This window comes from Onthophagus taurus, unplaced genomic scaffold (genome assembly GCF_036711975.1).
Source record: "Onthophagus taurus isolate NC unplaced genomic scaffold, IU_Otau_3.0 ScKx7SY_15, whole genome shotgun sequence".
NCBI classification, from domain to species: Eukaryota; Metazoa; Arthropoda; class Insecta; order Coleoptera; family Scarabaeidae; genus Onthophagus; species Onthophagus taurus.
This window is the reverse complement of record NW_027248940.1, coordinates 770,820-795,410: the sequence shown is the minus strand read 5'-3', so window position 1 is coordinate 795,410 and position 24,591 is coordinate 770,820. Positions and strand designations below refer to the sequence as shown.

General features: G+C 35.2%; 1 protein-coding gene across 1 annotated transcript in view; it reads left to right on the top strand.

Annotated features, from left to right (window-relative positions):
* LOC111419851 (PAX transcription activation domain interacting protein) overlaps positions 1–5,040 on the top strand; it is a 33,412-nt gene extending 28,372 nt beyond the window's left edge. The window contains exons 5-6 of the mRNA XM_023052728.2: positions 3,731–3,968; positions 4,022–5,040. Of these exons, the coding sequence (XP_022908496.2) occupies positions 3,731–3,968; positions 4,022–4,815 (1,032 nt within the window). The 3' untranslated portion in view covers positions 4,816–5,040. The remainder of the gene's footprint in view (positions 1–3,730; positions 3,969–4,021) is intronic.
* The last annotated feature ends 19,551 nt before the right edge of the window (positions 5,041–24,591 follow it).

The window sequence follows — 24,591 nt, the reverse complement described above, 5'->3', positions numbered from 1 at the left end:
TGGGGGCACGACAAAGACAAAACATATATCATTCCGTCTGCTTTTGATGGAAACGCTCGCCACTCATTGCTTAGATAGGGAGTCAGCGATATAGGAGATAGTATATATCGTCCCCTTTCTCACGTAGTGACGTATCTAGCAAAAAGTGAAAAAATGAGATATACCGGCAGTAAGTAAGTTTAAAGCGTCCACACCATCTCACGTAGTGGCGTATCTGAATTCCCAACACAATACTAGGAATTCGTTAATCTTGTACTGTCGTATGTGTTAATATTTTTTAATTTTTTCTCACGTACTGACGTATGTCAGTTACGACGGTATGTGTGAATCTAGCATGCTTAATTGGCCAACAGCATAAATATGGCGTATCTGTCATACGATTATTGATATTGTGTTCAATTGTGTTCACGGTGTAATTTGCGCTCATATTGTGCTCTGTGTTTTTTGATAATAAAATTAAAAAATGGATGTCCTTGTACAGTGGCGAGACAATAGTAAAAATGTGGTTGCTGCTAATGAATTACAAACCGTAAACTGTAAAAATTTAACAGTGGGATGTTCGGTGAAGATGTGTTACGTTAAAAAGTGGTATTACGGGAAAGTTCTGGACATTCAGACGGTCTCTGAGGATTCACATAGTTTTGATTCAGAAGATGATGTACCACTAGCTAATCTAAAGCAAACACAAAATACAATAAATTTAAAAGAGACTGAAAGGACTAACCCAATCGACAGCTGCGATGATATCAGTGAATTTCCTATATATGATTCTGATGATGACCCTCCATTTGGAATCTGTGAAGCTCACAAATGCACAGGAGAAGTTTTTGCGGCATGCCATCGATGCGAAGTTCTTTTGTGTTTCCGTCATTTTATTGAGGAGAGAGATTCTTGTGAGCATGGCAAAGAGCAAAAATATATCCAAGAGGAATTTGTAGTTGAAGGAGAGGATAGAGAAGAGGTTACACCTCGAACTCAACGAAGTAATGCGCAAAAATTTGCTAAAAAACAGAGGAATTTAGGTATATCTTGAAAAACAATATTACCGGTATATCACTAGTACCTTCTTAAATTTCTTTCTCAGGTAAGGAGTACATCAGCTCTACTACAAAGAAAATAGTTCCTGCTAGAACCATGAAAACACGGTGTGACAGTGTAGTATGTAAAGCAAAGGGTAAGGAGTGTTGCGAAATTAGTGAAGAACAGAGAAAATGCATATTCACTGATTTTTTTGTACTTGGTAACCTTCACCTACAGCGTGAATTTCTAATAAGACATATTAAGGTCTCAAATAAGTTTCGAACAATAACGAAAAATGAATCACGTAGAAAATATACCTTGAAATACGCACTGAGCATGGATAAGAAGCCTCACGTTGTCTGCAAAAAAATGTTCTTAAGTACCCTAGGCATATCTGAAAGAATGAGCCCTGAATAAAGTAACCGACACTGGTGTTTTAGAAAACGAAAAACGAGGAGGAAGGCAAAGACAACGTGAACATAAAATAAAAGAATCTAAAATGCTAATTGAGATTAAACAGCAAATAGACAAATTTCCACGGATGGAGTCACATTTCTGTAGGGCGAAGACATCAAAATTATATCTTCACCCAGACTTAAGTTTGAGTAAAATGTACACCTTCTTTGTGGAAGAATTAGAAAAACAGGGACGAAACCATGGAGTACCTAGTTATGCTACTTATCGAAGAGTCTTCAAACAACAAAATTTATCGTTTAGTAGCCCTAAAAAAGACCAATGTTCATTATGTTTTACTTTTCACGAGGGTGATGAAAGTGTGAAAGAGAATCTGAGAGAAAGGTATAATCTTCATACTGCAGAAAAAACAGCCGTTCGTGCAAAGAAAGCAGTATGTAAATCTGAAGCTCAAGAAAATCCGTACATTTTATGTGCTGTTTTCGACCTTCAACAAGTTATATACGTCCCCATATCCAAAGAAAGTGCCATATTTTATAAAAGCCGCTTATCGACATTTAATTTTACTGTTTATAATATTGCAAATAAAGACTGTAATTGTTTTTTTTGGGATGAAACAGCTAGTAGAAGGGGTTACTCGGAAATCGCTACTTGCATTTTCAAGACTTTAGAAGAATACAGTGAAAAACAAAAAATAGTGAAAGCGAACCTTTTCTCTGATGGGTGTTATGGGCAAAATAAAAACTCTATAATTGCAGCAATGCTGATGTACGCAGTTAACAAATTTTCAGCGTTGACCGAAATTACTCTAAGCTATTTCGAAACTAACCATGGTCAGAACGAAGGCGATTCTGCTCATAGTGCAATCTCTAAGGCTATTGCCACAGCTGGCAGTATATTTATGCCTTCACAGTTACACCCAGTGATTCGGTTAGCACGAAAAAAGTCTCCTTATAACGTCATTCCAATGACATACAAAGATTTCAAGGATTTCAAAGCTCTTTCGAAAGAAATTCGAATATTAAATGTGAAAATATCCGAATCTGGTAAACGCATAAAATGGACTGATATTAAGGAGATTCAAGTGCGAAAAACTGAACCTGATAAGTTGTTTCTTAAAACTAGTCATCTTGAGAATACTTACGACTGCATTCGTCTCAAACGTTTAACGAACCTTTTGGATTTCCCTGTCGCTGCTTTGAATAAACACCCAATAAATATTTCAAGAAAGAAATTTGATGATCTTGTTTCGTTATGTAGAGGAAACCATCCAGTTGTTCGCATTCCAGAATGTCAACAATTTATTTTTAATTTACCTCATGAAAAAAATAATTGAGTTTTTGAGTTCGTTTTTCATTAATTCTTGTTTCTGTTTAGAATAAACTTTAATTAGGTATCTAATGAACATTTTTTAATCTTTAATTATAATTAATTATTATTATAGATAAATATTTTTGCATATTCCGAATTAGTTCACAATAAAACCTCGTATAAATTGTGTAATTTATTTTCATAAAGGGAAATAGTCTATGGCGTATCTGATATAATGAATCTGGTGCAAAGTCACGTACTGACGTAACTGCATATTTTTAACAAAAAAAGAATAAATTATGGGTTATATTTCCCATTTGACATAGACATCTTTAATAGCAACCTTCTAAATCCTGTTGTCCAAATTTAATAACCTCATCTTTATTATTACTTGTGTTTTAATAAGTTATGGTTATAGAGTTTTAGTTTTTTGCATCTCCTGTAAAATTGTGTGCATGTCAGATACGCCACTACGTGAGAAAGGGGACGATATATGAATGACACCCTATAATACTCCTATAGGTGTAATCGGCAGCGAATGTGTTAAACATGTTCTGAATCCTAAATTGATATCTCAAAAATCCAGTATTCTCTGATTTTTTGAACAAATGTCTGCTGGAGCAGATTTTTCTAGAAAAATTCGTATAAGTCGAGAACGGCTTATACAAATCAAATTGCAAAAAGTAAAGTTATTCATAAGCCTTGAAAACAGACAAATCCAAATATGTAAAAATATACAGGGTGTTCCATTTAAAAAAATAAAGTAGTTGGCGACTTCCGGTATAACCGGAAGTGCTAGAAATCTGAAAATATTTTAGTCGAAGAGAACGCAATTGATAACACTTAAATCTGAATTCTCACATTTCTTTTTTATCCAGAACCCCAGAAACGTCTAATGACCGGTCTCGCTGAGACACCCTGTATACTAGTATATAGCATCACCCTTTAGAGATTATTTAAGTTAATTTAATTATGTTTATTTTAGTTAACAACTTACTTTTCAAAACACAACACATTACTGGTAGCAACAACAAAATCATCGGATGGGCCGAAATTTCAACACGCCAAAAAATGGGGCACGCCAGTCGTCTCGATCAACTGGTTAACGGAAGTCTTATTGGGTCATTTATCCGCTTTGAATCAATTGGAGCACGCGAAATTCCAAAATTTCACGGATCCCCCCAATTTTAGCTTTGACCCGCTTTTAGTTCCTAATTTAATGTGTAAGTAATAAAGTGATTAAATTAATTGGAAATTTAATTTTAATTATAATTAGATGGATGGAAAATGCCGATAAACATCTCGCAAGAATCGTTTGAAAAAATAAAACGAGCCGCTTCAACGCAACTTCAAAATCCAACGTTAAAAAAACCGAAATTAGAACAAATTGTGGATGAGAACGATAACGAACAACCCATAATCAACATTCATTCTTCGATGCGATACCGCGTGATGTTTTCTCGCGTTCCCGACGATTTATACTCAGATTTAAAACGTATCGTAACCGAATTAGGGGGAGTTCTCGTTAACAACCCAACCGAGTGTACCCACTTAATTATGCACGATTTAAAACGTACTCACAAATTGTTATGTTGCATTTCGTTGGGTTGCTACGTTTTGCCCACTTCTTGGTTAAAAGCATCCCAAAAAGCGAATATTTTCGTCGACGAACACGAACACGGTTTTGATTTAAAAGCGTTCAACTCCGAGTATAAATGCGATTTGTCTCAAACGTTTCTTACGAAAAATAGGAACAAGTTGTTTGAGGGGAGAAGTTTTTTCGTGACACCTAGTGTTTTGCCGAGTAAAAAGAAAATCGTCGAGTTGATTCAATTATCGGGCGGGAATACGGAGAGGATTCGAAGAACTCAAGCCCAAATTGACGCTACTAATTTAAACGCGCCTTATTCGTACGTTATTTTGACGCAGGAGGATGATTTGCATTTGGTGGGGGATATTTTGAGGAATAAAAAGGATAAAGTGAGGATTGTTTGTAATTCTGAGTTGGTTTTGAGTGCTATTTTGAGGCAGACGTTTGATGTGGAGCCGTATTGTATTAAGGTTTTATAATAATTAATTTTTGTTGTGATAAAATAGGTGTTATGGAAGATTGATCGATTTTGATTTAAGAAAAAATGTTGATTTAAAATTCTATTGATAAGAATTAAGTTTTTATATTTGTTTTTGAGTAGTAGTTTGGTCGGTTCATGAATGTTTTTTTAAAATTTTGTTTTGATCATTTAAAGATGTAAATGTTGGATATTTAAAGAAAATAAATTTAAAGTTTAAAATTGATATTGTTATAAGATATAATAATAATAATACTTTTATTCACCCATCAATAATAAGAAAAAAGAAAACAATCAATAATAACAAATAAAATAATAATAAAAAAAAAGTAATAATAACACAGGCCGACAAATTTTTGAACCAGAGACCAGACTACATTACATTACATTACATAGAATACATATCGGGTAGGCGGACCAACCAACCTTGCACCGCGACCCTAAAGCGGTGTGTCCACTAACAAGTCACTTGCGGAACTTCTGCAAGTATTTGTTAAAGTGTTTCCACTCAAACCGAAACTTACGGAAGTCTGCTTCCAGAAGTAGTTTGTAGAAGTTATCACGACGAACTTGCTGCAAGAAATTGCAGACGTGTTTCCACACAATGTGAGTACAGCTTGCAGTAGTTTGCTTTTTTTACGAATGACAGTATAAAAATGTCTTGTGGCAAAATAAGATTGGCAGCTGCCATCGCAGCATATTTAATTAAATAATAATTAAGTTTATTGCTACAAAATCAGCATTACATTCCACAAACAATTAAATTTTAACAATACTACAATTACATATATCACATTACAATACGATACATTTTATTTCCTATCCCACCCCTCCCCATCTCCTCCCCGCATCTCCCTACGCTGCCTTGTCGCCACCACCTCCCTCATCCATTCTCTTCCCTCTGCCCTCTCCCCCAGCACCTGCTTCCAGCCGATCACCTCCTCTCTTAGCTCGTCACACTCCCTCAGTAGGTGCTCCAACGACTCCCACTCCCCCCCACATAGCCTACAACCCCTCTCCTCATCTCTCATCCAATACCTATTCGCCCTCTCCTCATTGCCGCATCTGAATCTTGCTACCATCCTCTTCCCCTCCTCATCCCCCTCCACCGACAGGTACTTCGGCAATCCCTCCGTTATTATTTCCTGGTACTTAGGGTTGTACCTGCTCTCCCTTATCTGCCCCCTTCTTTCTTGCCTCTGTACATCTCTATCCCTGCTCTCCAGCTCTTTCCACATCTCAATCCCTTCCCTCCTTCTATCATCTACCGCTTTCACTGAGTACCCCACCCTTCTGAAATATTCCTCCCTTCCTCGTTGCCCGTAACCCCCTTTCCCTGCCTTAATCTCTTTCCAGCACTCCCCCAAAATTTTACATTGAGACCTCCCTTCAACCCTCTCCTCAAAACGTACCGCCCTTTTACCCGCCTCCACTCTTAACTTATCAACCTTCACCTCTTCTCTGACTATGTAATCCGGCGTCTCTTTTGCCAACCCCAAAACCCATCTCCAATACCTAGCCTGTACGCCTTCCAACAGCCCTTGCTCTTTCCACCCCCAAAGCTCCGCCCCGTACATCATAACACTTCTAATCAAGCACTCGAATATCATCTTCCTTTTTCCTATATCCCTTCCAAATAATCTCTCTCCCCACCCCCAGACCTGCCCCATCACCTTATTCGCCTTCTTGGCCATTGCCCTCACATGCGCGCCTTCCTTGTTGTCCTCTCTAAATCTGTACCCCAAATATGTGTACTCCCTCACCTCCTCTATCTCCTTCCCTTCCCACCACCAATCTTCGCTCTTCCTTCTACCCCCTTTACAGAACTTCATAACCTTTGTCTTTCCTACATTCACCTCCAGAGCCTTCCCCCTAAAGTAACTCTCCAAACTCCGCATATTTAATTAAAAAGAAACAAATTAAAAAAAAACAAAAAGAAGTGTTTGGGTGAAAAATTGGGTGCTGCGGAGCGTTGATTTAAGTTTCCAAAATACATTACTTGAAGAATTACGGACCGAAGACTCCATGCAACTGAAAAATTTCCTGAAAATGTTTAATGATGATTTTGAATACATTTTATCTTTAATTCAAACAAATATTCAAAAGCAGGATACTAAAATGAGATTGGCTATACCTCGCAAAGACCGGCTTTTAGTTACTCTTCGATTTTTGGCAACAGGTAAGAAAAAAAACAAGAAAAACGATTATATATCCGTATTTTCTTATTCTTACCAAATTATCCTCAGTTTCTTTGGGTACATGAGATGATGTCATGTATTTCATGTCATTATAAAACTCCCACTTGCTAACATATACATCATCAGCACTTTGGCCACTTTTTTTTTCTTTTCTTTGTTTACTTCTTGACCAAACTGCGTTCGGAGGTTGTGCAATTTCCTTTTGACCTCTTCTTCGGGTGCGTCTATATCATTGGCTATTGCCTTTAAAGCATTTTGTTTTTTAATTTTATTCTTATAGTCTTTTGAGGACGTGTCCCATAATTCAGGATAACTTTCTTGTTTTTCAATTACCAAATGTGTTTTTTCACTACTCCAAACGAATTTATTTTTGTCCATTTTTATAAATTTTGAAAAAAACTCAAAAAAAAACACAAAACAAAACTGAAAACAGAAGAGAATTCCACAAGCCGTTTACTCACGTATACCCGACTTCTTCTGCAAGTCTTCAAAACACTTGTAGTTCACAGCAAGTCGTTCAAGTTACTTCCAGCAAGCAACAAACACGTGTTTCCACATAATTGCTGCAAGTAACTTCTGCAAGCCGTGACTTCTGGAAGTCGACTTCTAATACGTGTTTACACGACAAAAACTTCTGGAAGTCGCTTCTGGAAGCAACTTCCGCAAGAAAACTTGGTAGTGGACACACGGCTTAAGGATCTATTGTACCCCGATAGATATCGTTATCAAATTTCACCGTGCTCTTAACGAACATTAATACCTTGCTCGGCGAAAGGTCATTCAGATCTTTTGAGGAGATAAACTGCGACCCAAAAATCGAGAATCTGATACGGTTAACGACAGGGAAAAAAACATGCTCAACCGTCTCTGCTTCCTCCGCACATAGTCGGCATTCAACATCGTCGGCTAAACCCAACAAGTTGAGGTGTGCTTTTAATCGGCAGTGCCCAGTAAAAACACCCATTAGAACTTTCATGCTACTACGGGCAAGTCCTAAAATATTCCCGGGTCTCATTCCAGGAGAACTGGTCCACAGTAGGCGAAGTCTCTCTTCAGTCCACAGTCCAATCCTATATTTGGCCATCGCAAATGATACACCAACTGCTGATTCGTGCTAGCTTATCTGCCGCTTCATTGCCAGCAACCCCAGAGTGACCCGGGACCCAGATCAGAGAGACTCTGTTATCACAACTCAGTGTGTTTAATGTTCTCTTACAATCATTAACCAGAGCCGACACCGTTTTCACGGCTTGCAGCGTCTGGAGAGCGGCTTGACTGTCTGAGAAAATTCGTATTGTCATGTTCTTCACCCCTCTTTCAAGAAGGATTTTAGTACCCATGTCAATAGCAAATACTTCCCCCTGGAATACAGTACAATACGTACCCAGGCTGTAGGCTTGCTTAATTCGAGGTGTCTGGCAGTATACTCCTGCTCCTACCCCTTCAGGCGTTTTTGATCCATCTGTGTACAGGGTGTTTCAATTTCGATGTCCGCATAGGCTATCTCCAAAACTAAAAGAGATAGAAAAAGAGTAGCTTACATGTCATGATCTCGTTTTTCGAGAAAGTGCTAATGCCGAAAACTCCGAACAGCTATCGTCTTTTGTTTTCGCCCTATCGGCAAAAACTGAAAATTTTGCGAAAACGACAATCGCGAATATATCACTTATTATCAAAGATGGAGTATTATAAATAAAACATTATATGGGCAACTTTTTACGAAGAATTCAGTGGCGTAGGTAGAATTTTTTTCCCATCTTTTATTTTCGAGATTTTAGACGTAACTTTATTTTTTTAAATGGAAACCATAGTTGGCTATGACCTAAAATAATTTGTTATTTTCTTCTGATAACAGATATATATAGTTTGTGGGGTATATTTCTTATAGTTATTGAATAATTAACAAAAATTCATTTTGTTCCATCTAAATCTAATGTATGTATTTAAAAGTTAATGTTGCTATGGTGATAACCATACATACTATGATGGAATATAATGTATCAATTTGTTTGTTCTTTCTAAAACTATTGTATGTATTTAAAACTTAATGTTGTTATGGTGATAACCATACCATGAGGGAAAGCATTGTTTCCAATTATTGCCAAAGTTTGTAGCAAGGACAGTAGAATCTAACAGGACTGCTACATCCATTGTATTTTTGTAGTCGACTACGGGTTGGTTGCCCGCACTCTACGTCACACTATTTGCCACGCCTGATAACTGTCTATGTTTTTAGAGGTTATATGATAGACATTAATACGTCTAAAAACATAAAACTTCAAAACTAATATGAATACGTCTAGGATATAACCTCTAAAAATACACAGCAAACGCATAGACCATAACAACAGCTGGGCGTGGAAAATGGTGTGACGTAGTTTGCGGGTAGGCTGTCACAACAATGGATGTAGCAGTCCTGTTAGATTGTACTGTCCTTGAGTTTGTAGTAGTATTTAAAAATTCACTAACAACTCTGGCATTATGTGCTGGTGCTGCGTCATATTGAAAATATATCATTTGAGATATATTTAGTGGCAAATTATCGTCCAAAGGCTCAATGTGCTGCCTTAATATATTGAGGTATTTCCCTGAGTTTAAGTTTTTATGGTAGATACTATATGCCAAAATTCTATTATCTAAAAGGGCGCACCATACATTAAACCCCAATCTTCTTTGAACACTCAGAGACTTCATCGGTCCAGATAACATTTTGAACAAACAGCAGATTATTTAATTTTATTAAATATCATCTACAAAATTCTAATCTTCGATTGACATCTCCGGCACGTAAATAATGAGTTAGCCCCGCTTTGTATGGTTTATATTCATTTTTCTTTCATATTCGGGAGCAGCGTCTTTTGGGTCAGACGTCTTGTTGCAATTTCTCTTGCAGGTCATTTTGATATGTTTTTGTATGTGGTTTGGGGAAGGACCAAATATCTATTAAATTTTCTGCTGACCGGCTGAAGGTTCGTATGTGCGGTTGTCTTCTTTCTGGATATCTTGTGAAATAAAATTCCGCGGCTAACGTCGCATTCTTATCTGATAACATATAGCATTCCATCATGTTACATTTTTCATAATTTTCGAAATTCATTGTAAAGTTTTATTCAGTTTTGTTATACTTTGATACTTAACATGCCGGTGCATAGTACCAGCACATAATGCCAGAGTTGTTATCGAATTTTTAAATACAAACTTTGGCAATTATTTGATACATTATGTTCCATCATAGTATGTATGGTTATCACCATAGCAACATTAACTTTTAAATACATACATTAGTTTTAGACAGAACAAAATGAATTTTTGTTAATTATTTAATAACTATAAGAAATACACCCTACAAACTATATATATTTGTTATCAGAAGAAAATAACATATTATTTTAAGTCATAGCCAACTATGGTTTCCATTTAAAAAAATAAAGTTACGTCTAAAATCTCGAAAATAAAAGATGGGAAAAAAATTCTACCTACGCCACTGAATTCTTCGTAAAAAGTAGCCCATATAATGTTTTATTTACAATACTCCATCTTTGATAATAAGTGAAATATTTGCGAATGTCGTTTTCGCAAAATTTTCAGTTTTTGCCGATAGGGCGAAAACAAAAGACGATAGCTGTTCGGAGTTTTCGGCATTAGCATTTTCTCGAAAAACGAGATCATGACATGTAAGCTACTTTTTTTCTATCTCTTTTAGTTTCGGAGATAGCCTATGCGGACATCGAAATTGGGACACCCTGTACAGTAAAACTATAAATTTTTGAAATTTTTGTGGATGAGCAGGTAGATTTATTGCAAACCAATCTTGAAACATGTCAACCTTGTTTAAAAGAGCACGAATACAACTTTATAGAATTTAAATATCTAGATAGCAGTGAAGAAATTAAAAAACGACATCAGTTTATATCAGCTCTTATTTCAGAAAACGATTATGCAAAAAAGCTCTTAATTGGCACGATTATTCTTCAGATGTTGCCAAATAAAATGTTGGTCAAAAATTGAATTACTGTTTCTCCATATTTATTTATTTATTTATTTCATGTGGGTACAGAAACAGGTCGAACCCAATAATACTGTACCACAAACAACCAATTGTATATAAATAAAATAGAATTACAGTTCACAATAATAATAATAATGAATTAACATTAATGGTACAAAAGTGATTCAAAAGGAAAAAACTAAAACTAAGTTTAGGTGATATAAATATATCATAGAAAAGAATGTTGATATAACTTTTTCGATTCTTGCTTTTTTCGAAAAATTTCTGTTCGATTTTTCCATTTTTTTTTTCTTCTTTTTTGTTTTCGATTGTTAAAAATATATATACAATCTTTCGATTGTTTTGAGACTTTTCCTCCATTTGATCTAATTGACGAATCTAGTTGATTTGTTACCTGGAGGGAAAGCACTCTGGAATGTAGTTTATATATATTTAAATCTTTTTCAATAGTTAAATTTCATCTAATTGTAGTTATTATTGTTTTTTTTTTGTATTTTGTTTGTCTTTTTTTTTTATTATTGTTCACAACATGAATATAGCATCCATTAACATTAGGTCGTTGCTGCCTAGTATTGCTGAATTTCGTGAGTACATTACTGATAATAATTTTGATCTGGTATTGGTTACGGAGACCTGGTTGGCGAATGAACATACGGAAGCGGTGTGTTCTATCGAAAATTATACATTCATACATCGCCAAAGGTCTGGTAAACGAGGTGGTGGTGTAGGCATTTATATTAAGAACTTATATAGACCCAGCAAGGTTAACATAAAAACATATGATCATTTAGAACAGCTATGGATCGCTGTAACTATTAACAAAGTTAAATATATTTTTGGTGTAATGTACAGGCCCCCGACCGGAAGTCTGCCATTATTCTTTGAGTCTCGAGGAATCCTTAAGTTTAGCTATACCACAATGTAATGAACTATTTATTGCCGGTGATATAAATATTGATTTGTTGCACCCTGAAAGTACATATTCACGCATTTTCCTTGATTTGCTGGAGTCGTTTGGTCTGGTTCAACTTGTTAATCAACCAACCCGTATTACACTTAATTCCGAAACTTTAATAGATATTACTGCATGTTCATGTGAAGAATTCACCCTGGTTGGTTTATATTCACTACCACACCTTTCAGATCACGAACTGGTACACTCTCATTTGAAAACTGCTAGTACAAAGCCTGTTCCTACATTTCGAACTTATAGAGACTTTAAGAGGTTTAATCTCGATCTGTTTAGTAGAGAACTTGAATCATTACCTTTACAATTAATTTTTGAAATTAACGGCATTGATGAAAAAGTGAATTATTTTAATTCTTTAATACTAGATCTATTTGATTTACATGCACCACTACAAACGAAAAGATTTACAAAAAAACCTGCTCCGTGGCTTACACCCCAAATCAAGGAAATGATCGCGGTTAGAAATAAAGCTTATGCTAAATATAAGCGTACAAAAAATGTATTAGACCTAGAGCAGTATAAAACGTTGAGAAGACACGTGACAAATGCCATCAAAACTGAAAAAAGGGTGTACTTTGAGGGGGCAACGAGTCGAACTGGGACATCTGCGATGTGGCGTGTTGTTCGTGATTTCGGAGTGATGAGGAATAGAGTAAACACTTTGCCCATGCATTTAAGAAATGCGAATGACATTAATAACCACTTTCTCCAGGCAGGTTGTTCATTGGGAGCACCTTCAAGTGATGTTATGCACTTTTATAACAGTAACAAAAAATGTGAATTTCAGAAGTATTTTGATTTCGAAACTGTACATGAAAACTTTGTTGCAAGTTATTTACTTAAAATGAAATCTAATGCTGTCGGAGATGATGGTATTTCGTTGTCAATGCTCTTGTACTGCTGTCCTTCTGGTAACTCCATTACCAAAAATTTCTAATCCCCAAGAGTACAAGGATTTACGACCTATTAGCATTCTCCCGGTTCTTGCAAAGGTTGTGGAGAAAGTTATGTGGAGAAAGTTATCCTACCTCCAAATCAGTCTGGATTTCGTAAACATTATGGTTGTGAAACACCGTTAATGCATATTACCGACGACATTCTCCGGGCGATTGATGAAAACGATATGACTGCGTTAGTTTTGTTGGATTACTCAAAAGCTTTCGATACTGTAAACCATTCCTTGTTAAGTTCTGTCTTAAATTTTGTTGGGTTTAGCGCTAATGCTATATCATTGGTCTCCAATTACTTGTGCAATAGATACCAAAAAGTTAAGATAAACAACCTCGGAGGGTGTCGGCGGGTGTGCCGCAGGGTTCTATATTGGGGCCATTTTTGTTTTCGTTATATACATCCAACTTTTCAAATAGTTTGAAACACTGTAGCTGTCATTTTTACGCAGATGACACCCAACTATATCTGAGATTTGCTCCCAGTGATGTGTCTCTGGCTGAAACTATTTTAACACGGGAAATTAGGAACTTAGTGGAAATTTCGTCTGGACATAATTTGAAGGTGAATGGTGCCAAGTCGGCATTGATGCTTTTTGGTAGGCGGGGTTTGCGAGAAGAACATTCTATTCATTTTAGTATAGAAGTTGATGACCAGCGAATTAATGTAGGATGCTGTTTTCGTAATTTGGGATTGTATCAGGATTCAGATATTAGATTTAAAACACATATTACACAGAAAACCAATAAATCATATGCAACGTTGAAATTAATTTATGGCATTAGGCACACAGTATCTAAAGCTACACTGTTAAAACTGTGCGATACCCTTGTACTTAGTAATTTCACCTTTTGTGATAAGGTTTTTGGTACTTGTTTGGCTAGCACTTTAGTAAGTCGTGTACAGCGGGTACAGAATGCTTGTCTCAGGCTTGTATACGGTTTAAAACGGTATGATCATGTGTCTCATAAATTAATAGATGCTGGTTGGTTGAATATGTCCAACAGAAGAAAGTTGCATTTATTATCATTCTACCATAAACTTCTCATGTTGAAGAAACGGGAGCTTCTTGTATACAACAAAATATCATTCAGGACAGATGTTCATAATATCAATATTAGAAATAGAGGTATTATTACACCTCCTAAACACGAGACCTCGTTATTTGAACGATCCTTCACTTATTGCCTTCCTAAATATTATAATCCGCTACCAGGCTCTTTGAAGTCTCTAAATTTGAATGCGTTTAAGAAGAAACTGCGACAGATGTTAATGGATGAACAATCTGGCGTATAGTTGCTGAGTTTCGCATGCATATGTATTGCAATTAATATATATTCCTTTGTTTTTTTTTTTATTATTTTTGATTTGTTTAATATTGTTAATTTCGTAAACATTGATTTTTTTTTTTCTTAATTTTAATTTTTCTTTTGTTCTATTTTATTAATACTTAATTTTTTTTTTGTTTGTTTGTAGGGTTGAGTGGCAGAGAGGAACTTGATTCCTAACTCCGCCCTACGTATTGCTTTTGTATAATTATTGTCATTATTTTTTTTTATTAATAAAGCCAAGTTATTATTATTATTATTATATATCAAATGAACGCTTGCCGATCTTGCCATTCTCAATAAAGGAGAGTTTTGACAGGCATTCGTTCTAGGAGTAGGTGTCATAAATAGAAAATCAAAGCGAAGGAATCTCGGATTAACGTGAACACATATAGAACCAACAAGCATTGGAGAATCACACTTGTTGTTCAAAAGTTTGTAAGAATATAATATATCCCCACAAAAGCGACGCTGGTTGAGGGTTAACATACGAAAAGAAGTGCAAGTTGATTCGTAATCAATGTATTGAATGGAAAATTTAAAACAAAGGTATTTGAGGAATTTAGATTGAATACGCTCAATTCTAGATTTATACGAGAGATACTGAGGATTCCAAACGACGCTGCAGAAGTTAAGTGTGCTGTAAACATAGGCAAAATAGAGATTTCTAATTGCAGCAATCTTTGAAAAAGCTACCGTTGATCTCTCACGTTGCAACCTCTCACCAGCGACGCTATAATTGTAGTGGATTGTGTTCACCCTCCTAGAGAAGGAAATAACATTACACTTTGATAAGTTTAATGAAAGGCGATTATTTAAGCAAAAAGTTTAAGTCAGATTGCAGTTTAGAACAATCAAGAAGAGAGGAGATACGGAGAAAGAGGTTTGAATCGTCAGCATACATTAAACATTGGGCATAATTAACGACGTCAAATATATCGTTAACATAAATATTAAACAGTAAAGGGCCCAGATGGCTACCCTGTGGAACACCAGAAGGAACCGACACAGGATTAGAGAAAAAACCATTAACCGAAACAATCTGGCATCTCTCCTTCAGATAGGAAGCAAGCCATTGCAAAAGATTTCCCTGAACACCAAACTTCTTTAGTTTGAACAGAAGTAAGTTGTGATCCACCCGGTCGAAAGCTTTACTAAATATTAAAAAATAAATATTTTAGAAGAAAAAATACCTTTAAACATTTAAAAGTAAATAATTCGAAAACCGATAGACTTAGACAATTTCAATAAGAGTACCTTTTTTATGTAAAATTGAATGCTCTTTGTGATTTGCAGCTCTTATTGGTCGTAGCTGTCGAGCCAAAAAACTTATGATTTGATTTATCAAACGAGCAGCATGTATCTAACGCCCTCTACGAGCAATAACAAAACAAGTTTCAAATTCGTATTTCTCATGCTCGAAAACATAAAACTACCAAATTTTATGTTAATAGTACAAAAACTTTCAAAATTATCAAGAAATTTCGAAATAAGAATTTAACTTTCAACACCCTATGCCTCGAAAACCACTGACATTTGTATGATTTGTATAAGAGATGTTACGTTAAATCATCATATTTTGGTGTCTTGTATCTCCGGTATTCGGATTTCACATTCTTTCTGACTCACCCTGTATATCTCAGTATACAGGATGTTTCGGTGACTCGGGGAACAAATGTAACCTAGTATAATAGAGTGAAAATGATGACGATTCATGTAAAAAAAATTAGTAAAAGTCTTCAAATTGCAAAAATACAGGCCATAAAAGTTTTGAAATTTTAACACATTTTTTTAAATATCTTAAACACTATTTATGGTAAATCGTTGAAATTTGGTACAGTGTAAATCAATGTCATGTAAAATCGTTAGGCAATTTATGAATTGGATCGGTCATCGGGAACAATGCTATACAGGATGTTCCTAAAGTTTGTTTGTTCAGAACTTTTTCAGTCGAACATGGTAATTTAATTTTATAAATTAATAATAAAAGATTACTTATTCTTGCTTTTAAGAAGGTGATTAAAGTTTTTAATATTAATTAAAGCGGGAAATACAAAACAAAGATTTTCGCAAAAATTTCGAAAACGAATTGATCAATTTAAAAAAAATAAATACTAACATGCAGTACCTTAAAAGACCTTTAAAATGAGGTATCCCTTTCCATTTAAGATTTTTAAGGGGTTGGTTTCTGGCGGCGGGGGTTGAAGTGAGTGAGTCAATTTTTGCATAAAAAGTGGTCCCCCTTGGTTTTATTCTTTACCTTAGTAATAATAAGCATTTTATTGTTTTTGATAATTACAATTTTCCCCTTAATACATCCTAATATAGTATATTATTTTCACCCTCTACCCTCTTCCTCCATTTCTATATCCTCGGCCCAATCCTCCCCTTATCCATCCCTTTGTCTCCTCACCCCCACAACTATTCTCATCCATCGTTTCCCCTCTCCCCCCTCCCCTAAGATCTGCCCTCGGTCCAACTCCTCCTCCCTCAACTCACTGCACCCATTCAACATATGTTCCAACATTTCCCATTCCTCCCTGCATAGCCTACACCACCTCTCCTCATCGGCCATCCAATATCTGTTAGCTCTCTCCTCGTTTCCACAACGGAACCTACCCACCAACTTCTTCCCTTCCTCATCTCCTTCCAATAACAAGTATCTAGGCAGCCCCTCCGTAATTATGTCATTGTACCTTTCGTTATACCTCCCCTCTTTTATTTGTGTCCTTCTTTTCTGTCTCTGCACATCTCGGTCCCTATCTCTCAACTCCCTCCACATCTCCCTACCCACCCTTCGTCTACTATTTATCTCAGTGACCGAGTAGCCCGCTCGTCTATAATAGTTGTCTCTGTCTCCTTTCCCATATCTGATCTTTCCATCTCTAATTTCCCTCCAACACTCCCCCAAGACCCCGCAGTTTGGCCTCCCTTCTATTCTTTCTTCATATTTCACTGCTCTCCTGCCCCCCTCCGCTCTGACTTTATCCACCTTTACCTCTTCCCTCACTATATACCCCGGTGTTTTTCTCGCCACCCCAAGCACCCATCTCCAGTATCTAGCTTGCACGTCCTCCAGCATTGCCTGCTCTCTCCATCCCCATACCTCTGCTCATACATGATCACACTGCTAACCAGACCTTCAAACATAATCTTCCTCGCTGCCAAATTCCTTCCAAAGACTCTCTTCCCCCAACCCCATACTTGTCCCATCACCTTATTGGCTTTTTTTGCCATAGCTATCACATGCGACCCCTCCTTGTTGTCCTCCCTCTTTATCATATCTTTCATCTCCGCCGCTTCTCTCGCCATGACCACGATGTCATCCGCGTATGCTAACATATGCACCTTTCTACCTCCCACCACTAACCCTTCCATTTGCCCCTTCCTCAATCTATCCTCCAGGTCCGCCGTATACAGTGCAAACAGACTTGGGCTCAGCGGACATCCCTGCCTCAGTCCCTTCGTCGTCCAAAACACGTCGCTCAGCTTATCTCCCACTTTTATCCTAGCCATAGTCTCCATGTATATTTCCTTCACTCTCACAATTAAGTGTTCCGTGATCCCCCTCCTCCCCATCTCCTCCCACAACTCCATCTCTTCCTCCAGTCTTCCCAGCAGTATCTTCGTGTATACCTTGTATGCCGAGTCTAGTAGGTTAACTCCTCTGTAGCTCTCTACCCTTCCCTTATTACCCTTTTTATATACTGGGCAAATTACCCCCACTTTCCATCCCTCCGGCATCCCACCCCCTCTCCATACGCTATTCATCCCCTCCAACAACTTCACCCTCACCACCCTTGATGCTTCCAACCATGCCTCGTTCTGGATGCCATCCTCCCCTGGCGCCTTTCCCTTCTTCAATCCCCTAAGCACTGCTTCCATCTCCTCTTCTGCTATCTTCTCTCCCCCATCTCCCTCATAGCCTCCCAAACCCGTTAGCCTCGTTTTAACCCCTCCCAATAATCCCATAAAGTAACTCTTCCATTCTGTTATTCTTTACCTATTTCAGCGATTTTCTTTTTAAACTTCCGGATTTACAGAAATTCAGGTGGAAAGTTTTGAAATGAACACCTGTATATGGTTAAATTTGTTCCCCGAGTCACCGAAACAACCTGTATAGCGCCAAAAATGGAGACATGGTAAAGATATCAAAAATTTTTATTAAAATAATTCATCACTAATTTTATTTTAAACAAAGATTATTTGAAACATTTTTCGATAAATATAATAATTCGATTTGAAATGCCATTAATTGCTTTAATATGTATATCATCATACTGTTCAGAGGGAAATTAAAATTATGTTATTTTAAAAAATGTTATTAATAAAAGTTGTTCGTTATCTAATTCTAAATAAATATTGTAAACAAAAAAATTTGGTATCATAAAAAAATATAATATATATAAAATATTTTCAGATTTCTAGCACTTCCGGTTATACCGGAAGTCGCCACCTACTTTATTTTTTTTAATGGAACATCCTGTACATTTTTACATATTTGGATTTGTCTGTTTTGAAGGTTTATAAATAACTTTACTTTTTACAATTTGATTCGGCCGTTTTCGAGTTATTCGATTTTTTCTAGAAAAATCTGCTCCAGCGGACATTTGTTCAAAAAATCATAGAACACTCAATTTTTGAGATATCAATTTAGGATTCAGAACATGCTTAAACAACATGATGGAGTATGTTTTGGTGCCGAGAACGGCTATCTAGATCGTTTGGTCACTTTACTATTACACGTTAACTTTTCGAAATTTGGAAGCACTATAACTTCATTTTTTTAAATGGCACCCCCCTATTTTATTACTTAGTCGTCTTCAGCGTCTCATTTTACATCTTTTATATTCCATATGTCCTATGCCTAACATTAATAGTTTGAGAAATCATTAGGGTTTTTTGGAAAATGCTCACATGTCATATCGATATTAACCTAATGTGCCATGGAAAACAAATGTTTAATTACTTATTGATAAACAGAGACAAGGAAGGATAGAGATGGCCAACTCTACCTTATTAAATTGTACCTTGCGTACAGCGCCATCCGATGTCACCGCAGAGTACTAATCATAGATTAAAACCAACTTCCACTAGGATAATGGTGTAAAACTGGGCTAACCAACGATCTGGCAACATTGTTCGCTGCGCATCGAAGCGAAGCGAGCGACGTTGCTAGATCGTTGGGGCTAACTTTAACCGCCAAATTTAAAAATAACACAATTAATATTGCTTTGAAAAAAGGAAATAAATATATTTTAAATGAAAGATCTAATTTCAACATAATAATTTATTATTCACAAAACTAATAAAATTTGGTAACATAAATAGAATATAAGTACGAAGGCTTTCACGGCCGGTGTAATTAAACTAGAACTAATAGTAGCACTATCGAAGACGACTCGAAATCACTTCGAAAATTTCTAGCTAGTGTTAGTTCTAGTGATAGTGCTACTATTAGTTCTAGTTTTAGTTCAATAAATAGAATAATGTTACATTTTGTTTACCCTAACAGTTTTTGTAGCGTCTTCCTGGATGGTAATGAAAAGAAATTTGATAAGAACCGGTATCCTTTACCACTTTGTTTGTAAATGGAAAGAGCCAGCACTTCTTTTTTCTGATTTCGGGACTGGCTGCTAAAGAAATTTCTAGTTTCTTTATTCAAATATTTGAGGTTCACCAATACCTGAGGATTTTTCCTCAATTGTATTAGCTTTTGCCTTATTATTCTGGCATTTTTCTTAGCGCGACACAACGCTTTTTTTACTCCAGTTAGGTTGCATTGCTGCAGTTCTTTGTAAAAGGTAATTTCCTCCGTTTCTTATCTACAAAAATAAAGATAATTTTAAATAAGAATGATTATTCAGTTTTTATGGTATGGGGTCATACACACTTATTAAATTTAGAGAAAATTTTTATGTCAAACGATATATGCAAGTATATGCATGAACACAAAGTAAAAGAAATATTTTGATCAATTTTATATTTTGCGTAATTTGAAGTAAAAATAGCAAATATTCAAACGAAATAATTTCGCGGCTTTTCTGTGACGTAGGAACCGCACTGCCTAAAACAAGTTAAATTGTCCGTTAGATAGCGCTTGCGGTGTGACAGTGTCAAAATAAAACCATGGATGTAATAGAGTGTCTCTATTACATCCATGAACAAAACATAATAAACATAACCTACAAACACTCTATCTCTTTTCAATACAACCTAAATGACGTTCATCTCTTTCTCGCATTTGAGCGGGGAGCAGGGGACGCAAAGGTGATACTCCTACGTCATCAACGGGGGAATTTTAAAAGCGCAAATGGGTATATAAATTTTCAACAATTTTTTTAACAATGATTTTGTTCGAAAATATAAAAAAAAAAAATAACGGTAACTATATTTTTATATAAACTTTCAGAAAATATAATAAAAAAAAAATCGTGTATGACCCCATTTACCAATTATTTCTTTTTCATCACTTAGGTGGAACCGTTTCCAATTCATTTCTAATGAAATGACAGAATTTTCCTCACAAAATGAGGTTGAAGCAATTTCGCAACCTTGTTGTTTACTACATCCAGGATAGACTTGCATAACAGTTGAACTAGTTACACCAGGAAGTTTGTCGGGGCATACATATGTGGGGGTATAAATATATATATATATGGCATGTCGGGGTATAAACATATACAGCCTGATTCAGAGTAAGCGCCTTATTTTTTTTTAGCCACACTATGGGTACTACTTTCAAAATATTTGGCAGTAATATGTTTTAGGACACTCTCTACACGATGGTGATATCATATTTTCAATTGGACGAATTATTTCAAAATGGCGACTGTCAACTTTTTTTTTTTTAAATGAAATGCCAAAATTTCTTTTTATTATTGAGATCTTAAAAGCATTCTTTTTACGACAGTATTTTGTTTTTCTTAAAAATTCATTTCTTTCCCCATCCAAAAGGAACCTAATATTTTAATCTATACTCTGTTTTTAAACCAGGAGGAGTATTTTAAATTTGTCACCAGATTGACCTTGCACGTGATTGGTTGAATGCGAGGAAGGTTCACACACAGGCAATTTTGAATTTTGAATTTGAAGGTTAGGTAATTGATAATTCGACAGTTTCGTGTCATTGTTGTATATTTTGTGTTCTTAAACCCTTCTTTATTATATTTTGAAATAAATATACTCATAACTTCAATGTTAATTTGTATGTATAGTGTTGACGATAACAAACGAAAATAAATACAATAATAAGTAAATAAATAAATAATAATTATTAATTTAAATTTACCGCCAAAATATCTAGTGATATTTTCTGGTGATTTTTTCCAGTGTAAATCTGACTTTCACGTTTACTCCTCCTGGTTTAAAAATGGAATGTGAGGTAAGGTTAGTTTTGTTTACAAACATTAATTATACCATGAAGTTTTCTTTGGCAATTAGTAATGGCAATTATAGCGTGAAGTTTTCTTTTGTAATGTCAATTATAGCGTGAAGGAATGTTAGGTAAGGTTAGTTTTGTTTACAAACATTAATTATACCATGAAGTTTTCTTTGGCAATTAGTAATGGCAATTATAGCGTGAAGTTTTCTTTTGTAATGTCAATTATAGCGTAAAGGAATGTTCGGTAAAGTTAGTTTTGTTTACAAACATTAATTATACCATGAAGTTTTTTTTGGCAATTAGTAATGGCAATTATAGCGTGAAGTTTTCTTTTGTAATGTCAATTATAGCGTGAAGGAATGTTAGGTAAGGTTAGTTTTGTTTACAAACATTAATTATACCATGAAGTTTTCTTTGGCAATTAGTAGGTTATTGACAATTGAAAGTTAGGTTATTGACAATTCGACAGTTTCGTGTCATTATTGTAAATTTTGTGTTCTTAAACCCTTCTTTATTATATTTTGAAATAAATACACTCATAACTTCAATGTTAATTTGTATGTTTAGTGTTGACGATAACAAACGAAAATAAATACAATAATAAGTAAATAAATAAATAATAACAATTATTAATTTAAATTTACCGCCAAAATATCTAGTGAGATTTTCTGGTGATTTTTCCTAGTGTAAATCTGACTTTCGCGTTTACTCCTCCTGGTTTAAAAACAGAGTATAGTAGCGCATGAATGTTTTACACTCGATGTTATTTTTGTCAAAATAAATAAATAAGTAGATGTTTATTACAAAATAAACTTTAATTGTTTCTTTTGTGTCTAGCGCTACTTCATATTTGAACAAAAATAACATCGAGTGTAAAACATTCATGCGCCACTAGATTAAAATGTGTGCTTTTTGATGGGGAAAGAAATGAATTTTTAAGAAAAACAAAATACTATCGTATAAAGAATGTTTTTAGGACCTCAATAATAAAAAAAAAATTTTGGCATTCCATTTAAAAAAAGAAAGTTGACAGTCGCCATTTTGAAATAATTCTTCCAATTGAAAATGTGGCATCACCATCGTGTAGAGAATGACCCATAACATATTACTGCCAAATATTTTGAAAGTAGTACCCATATTGTGGCTGAAAAAAAATAAGGCGCTTACTCTGAATCAGGCTGTATAATATGGTATATAATGAATTATATAATTATGAATTATGAAACTAAATAATTAATTTCATACCATGCAGCATATCTGAAGTATCTTCTGTTGGTTGATCTTGTGGAGACAAAAAGCAATCATTTATAGTTTCTTCTTATAAATCTAAATGATTTAAAAAACATATTTAAAAAACAAACTTTTTATCCAAAATTTCATTTACCTAGTAAGCATAATGTACGTAACTTTTTCAATTTCTGCTCAACAAGAATAGAAGCAATTTTTTTGCATTTTGGACGAATTAATCGCGTGTTAAACTGATCAAAAAATGTAGTAGATAATTCAACGGAAGAGGTGAATACCTTGGCTTATTTCGAGCCCAATCCCAACACCTCAATTCGAGCTGCCAAAGAAGATCTGGGAAGCATACTACGAACCTTGTCGCGCTTTTCATGCATAGAAAATAAATTAAGAATTTCTTGATTTGTGTAAATATTACTTTCGTTATTGTTATCGATTTTAACTCGTTTCAGTACTAATATTAAGGGACATAACAGATAATTATTAGCTCACATGCATCAAGTGACGTAAACAATTGAGTCTTTGACAAGAACTCATTGAGAAGGTTTGTTTTTCATGGCACACTAGCCTAAATATCTATATGATATGTGTGCATTTTTCAAAAAACCCTAATTATCTCTCAAACAATTAATATCAGGTATGGGACATATGGGGACATAATAAAATATGGGGGGTGCCATTTAAAAAAATGAAGTTATGGTACTGCCAAATTTTGAAATGTTAACGTGCCATAGTAAAGTGACCAAACGTTCTAGACAGCAGTTCTCATCACCAAAACATACTCCATCATGTTGCTTAAGCATGTTCTCAATCCTAAATTGATATCCGATTTAATCGAGTGTTCTCTGATTTTTTGAAAAAATGTCTGCTGGAGCAGATTTTTCTAGAAAAAATCGAATAACTCGAGAACGGCCGAATCAAATTGCAAAAAGTAAAGTTATTTATAAACCTTGAAAACAGACAAATCCAAATATGTAAAAATATACAGGGTGTTCCATTAAAAAAAAATAAAGTAGTTGGCGACTTCCGGTATAACGGGAAGTGCAAGAAATCTGAAAATATTTTAGACGAAGACATCGTAATTGATAATACTTAAGTCTGAATTCTCAAATTTTTATTTTCGCCAGAACCCCAGACACGTCTAATGACCAGTCTCGCTGAGATATCTGTATATACCAGTATACAGCGTGTTCCGGTGACTCGGGGCATAAAATTAACCTCATATATTAGAGCAAAAATGATGACGATTCGTGAAAAAAAATTATTATAAAAGTCTTCAAATGGTCAAGATATAGGCCATCAAAGTTCAGAAGTTTTAATACATTTTTCTAAATATTTTCAATACCATTTATGATAGAGCGTTGAAATTTGGTACAGGCTAAACAAATATCAAGCAAAATCAATGAACCAATTTTTTTTTTGACTTTGATCGGGCGGCGGCAACCATGCTATACAGGCTGTCCCTAAAATTTGTTTGCTCAGAACTTTTTTGTTCGCTCGTAACCCTACATTTATTTTTGTACTTTTTAATAGAAAATTTATTTTAGAAACTATTATCACTCTTTGAAAATTTGGATAACATTGACCGTTTTCGAGTTATACGCGAAAATATTAAGCGTCGATTTCAATGGTAACACTAAAAAACAAAAATCTTTGAAAAAGTCAAGGTTGGCCATGGCAATTAAAAAAACAAATTGA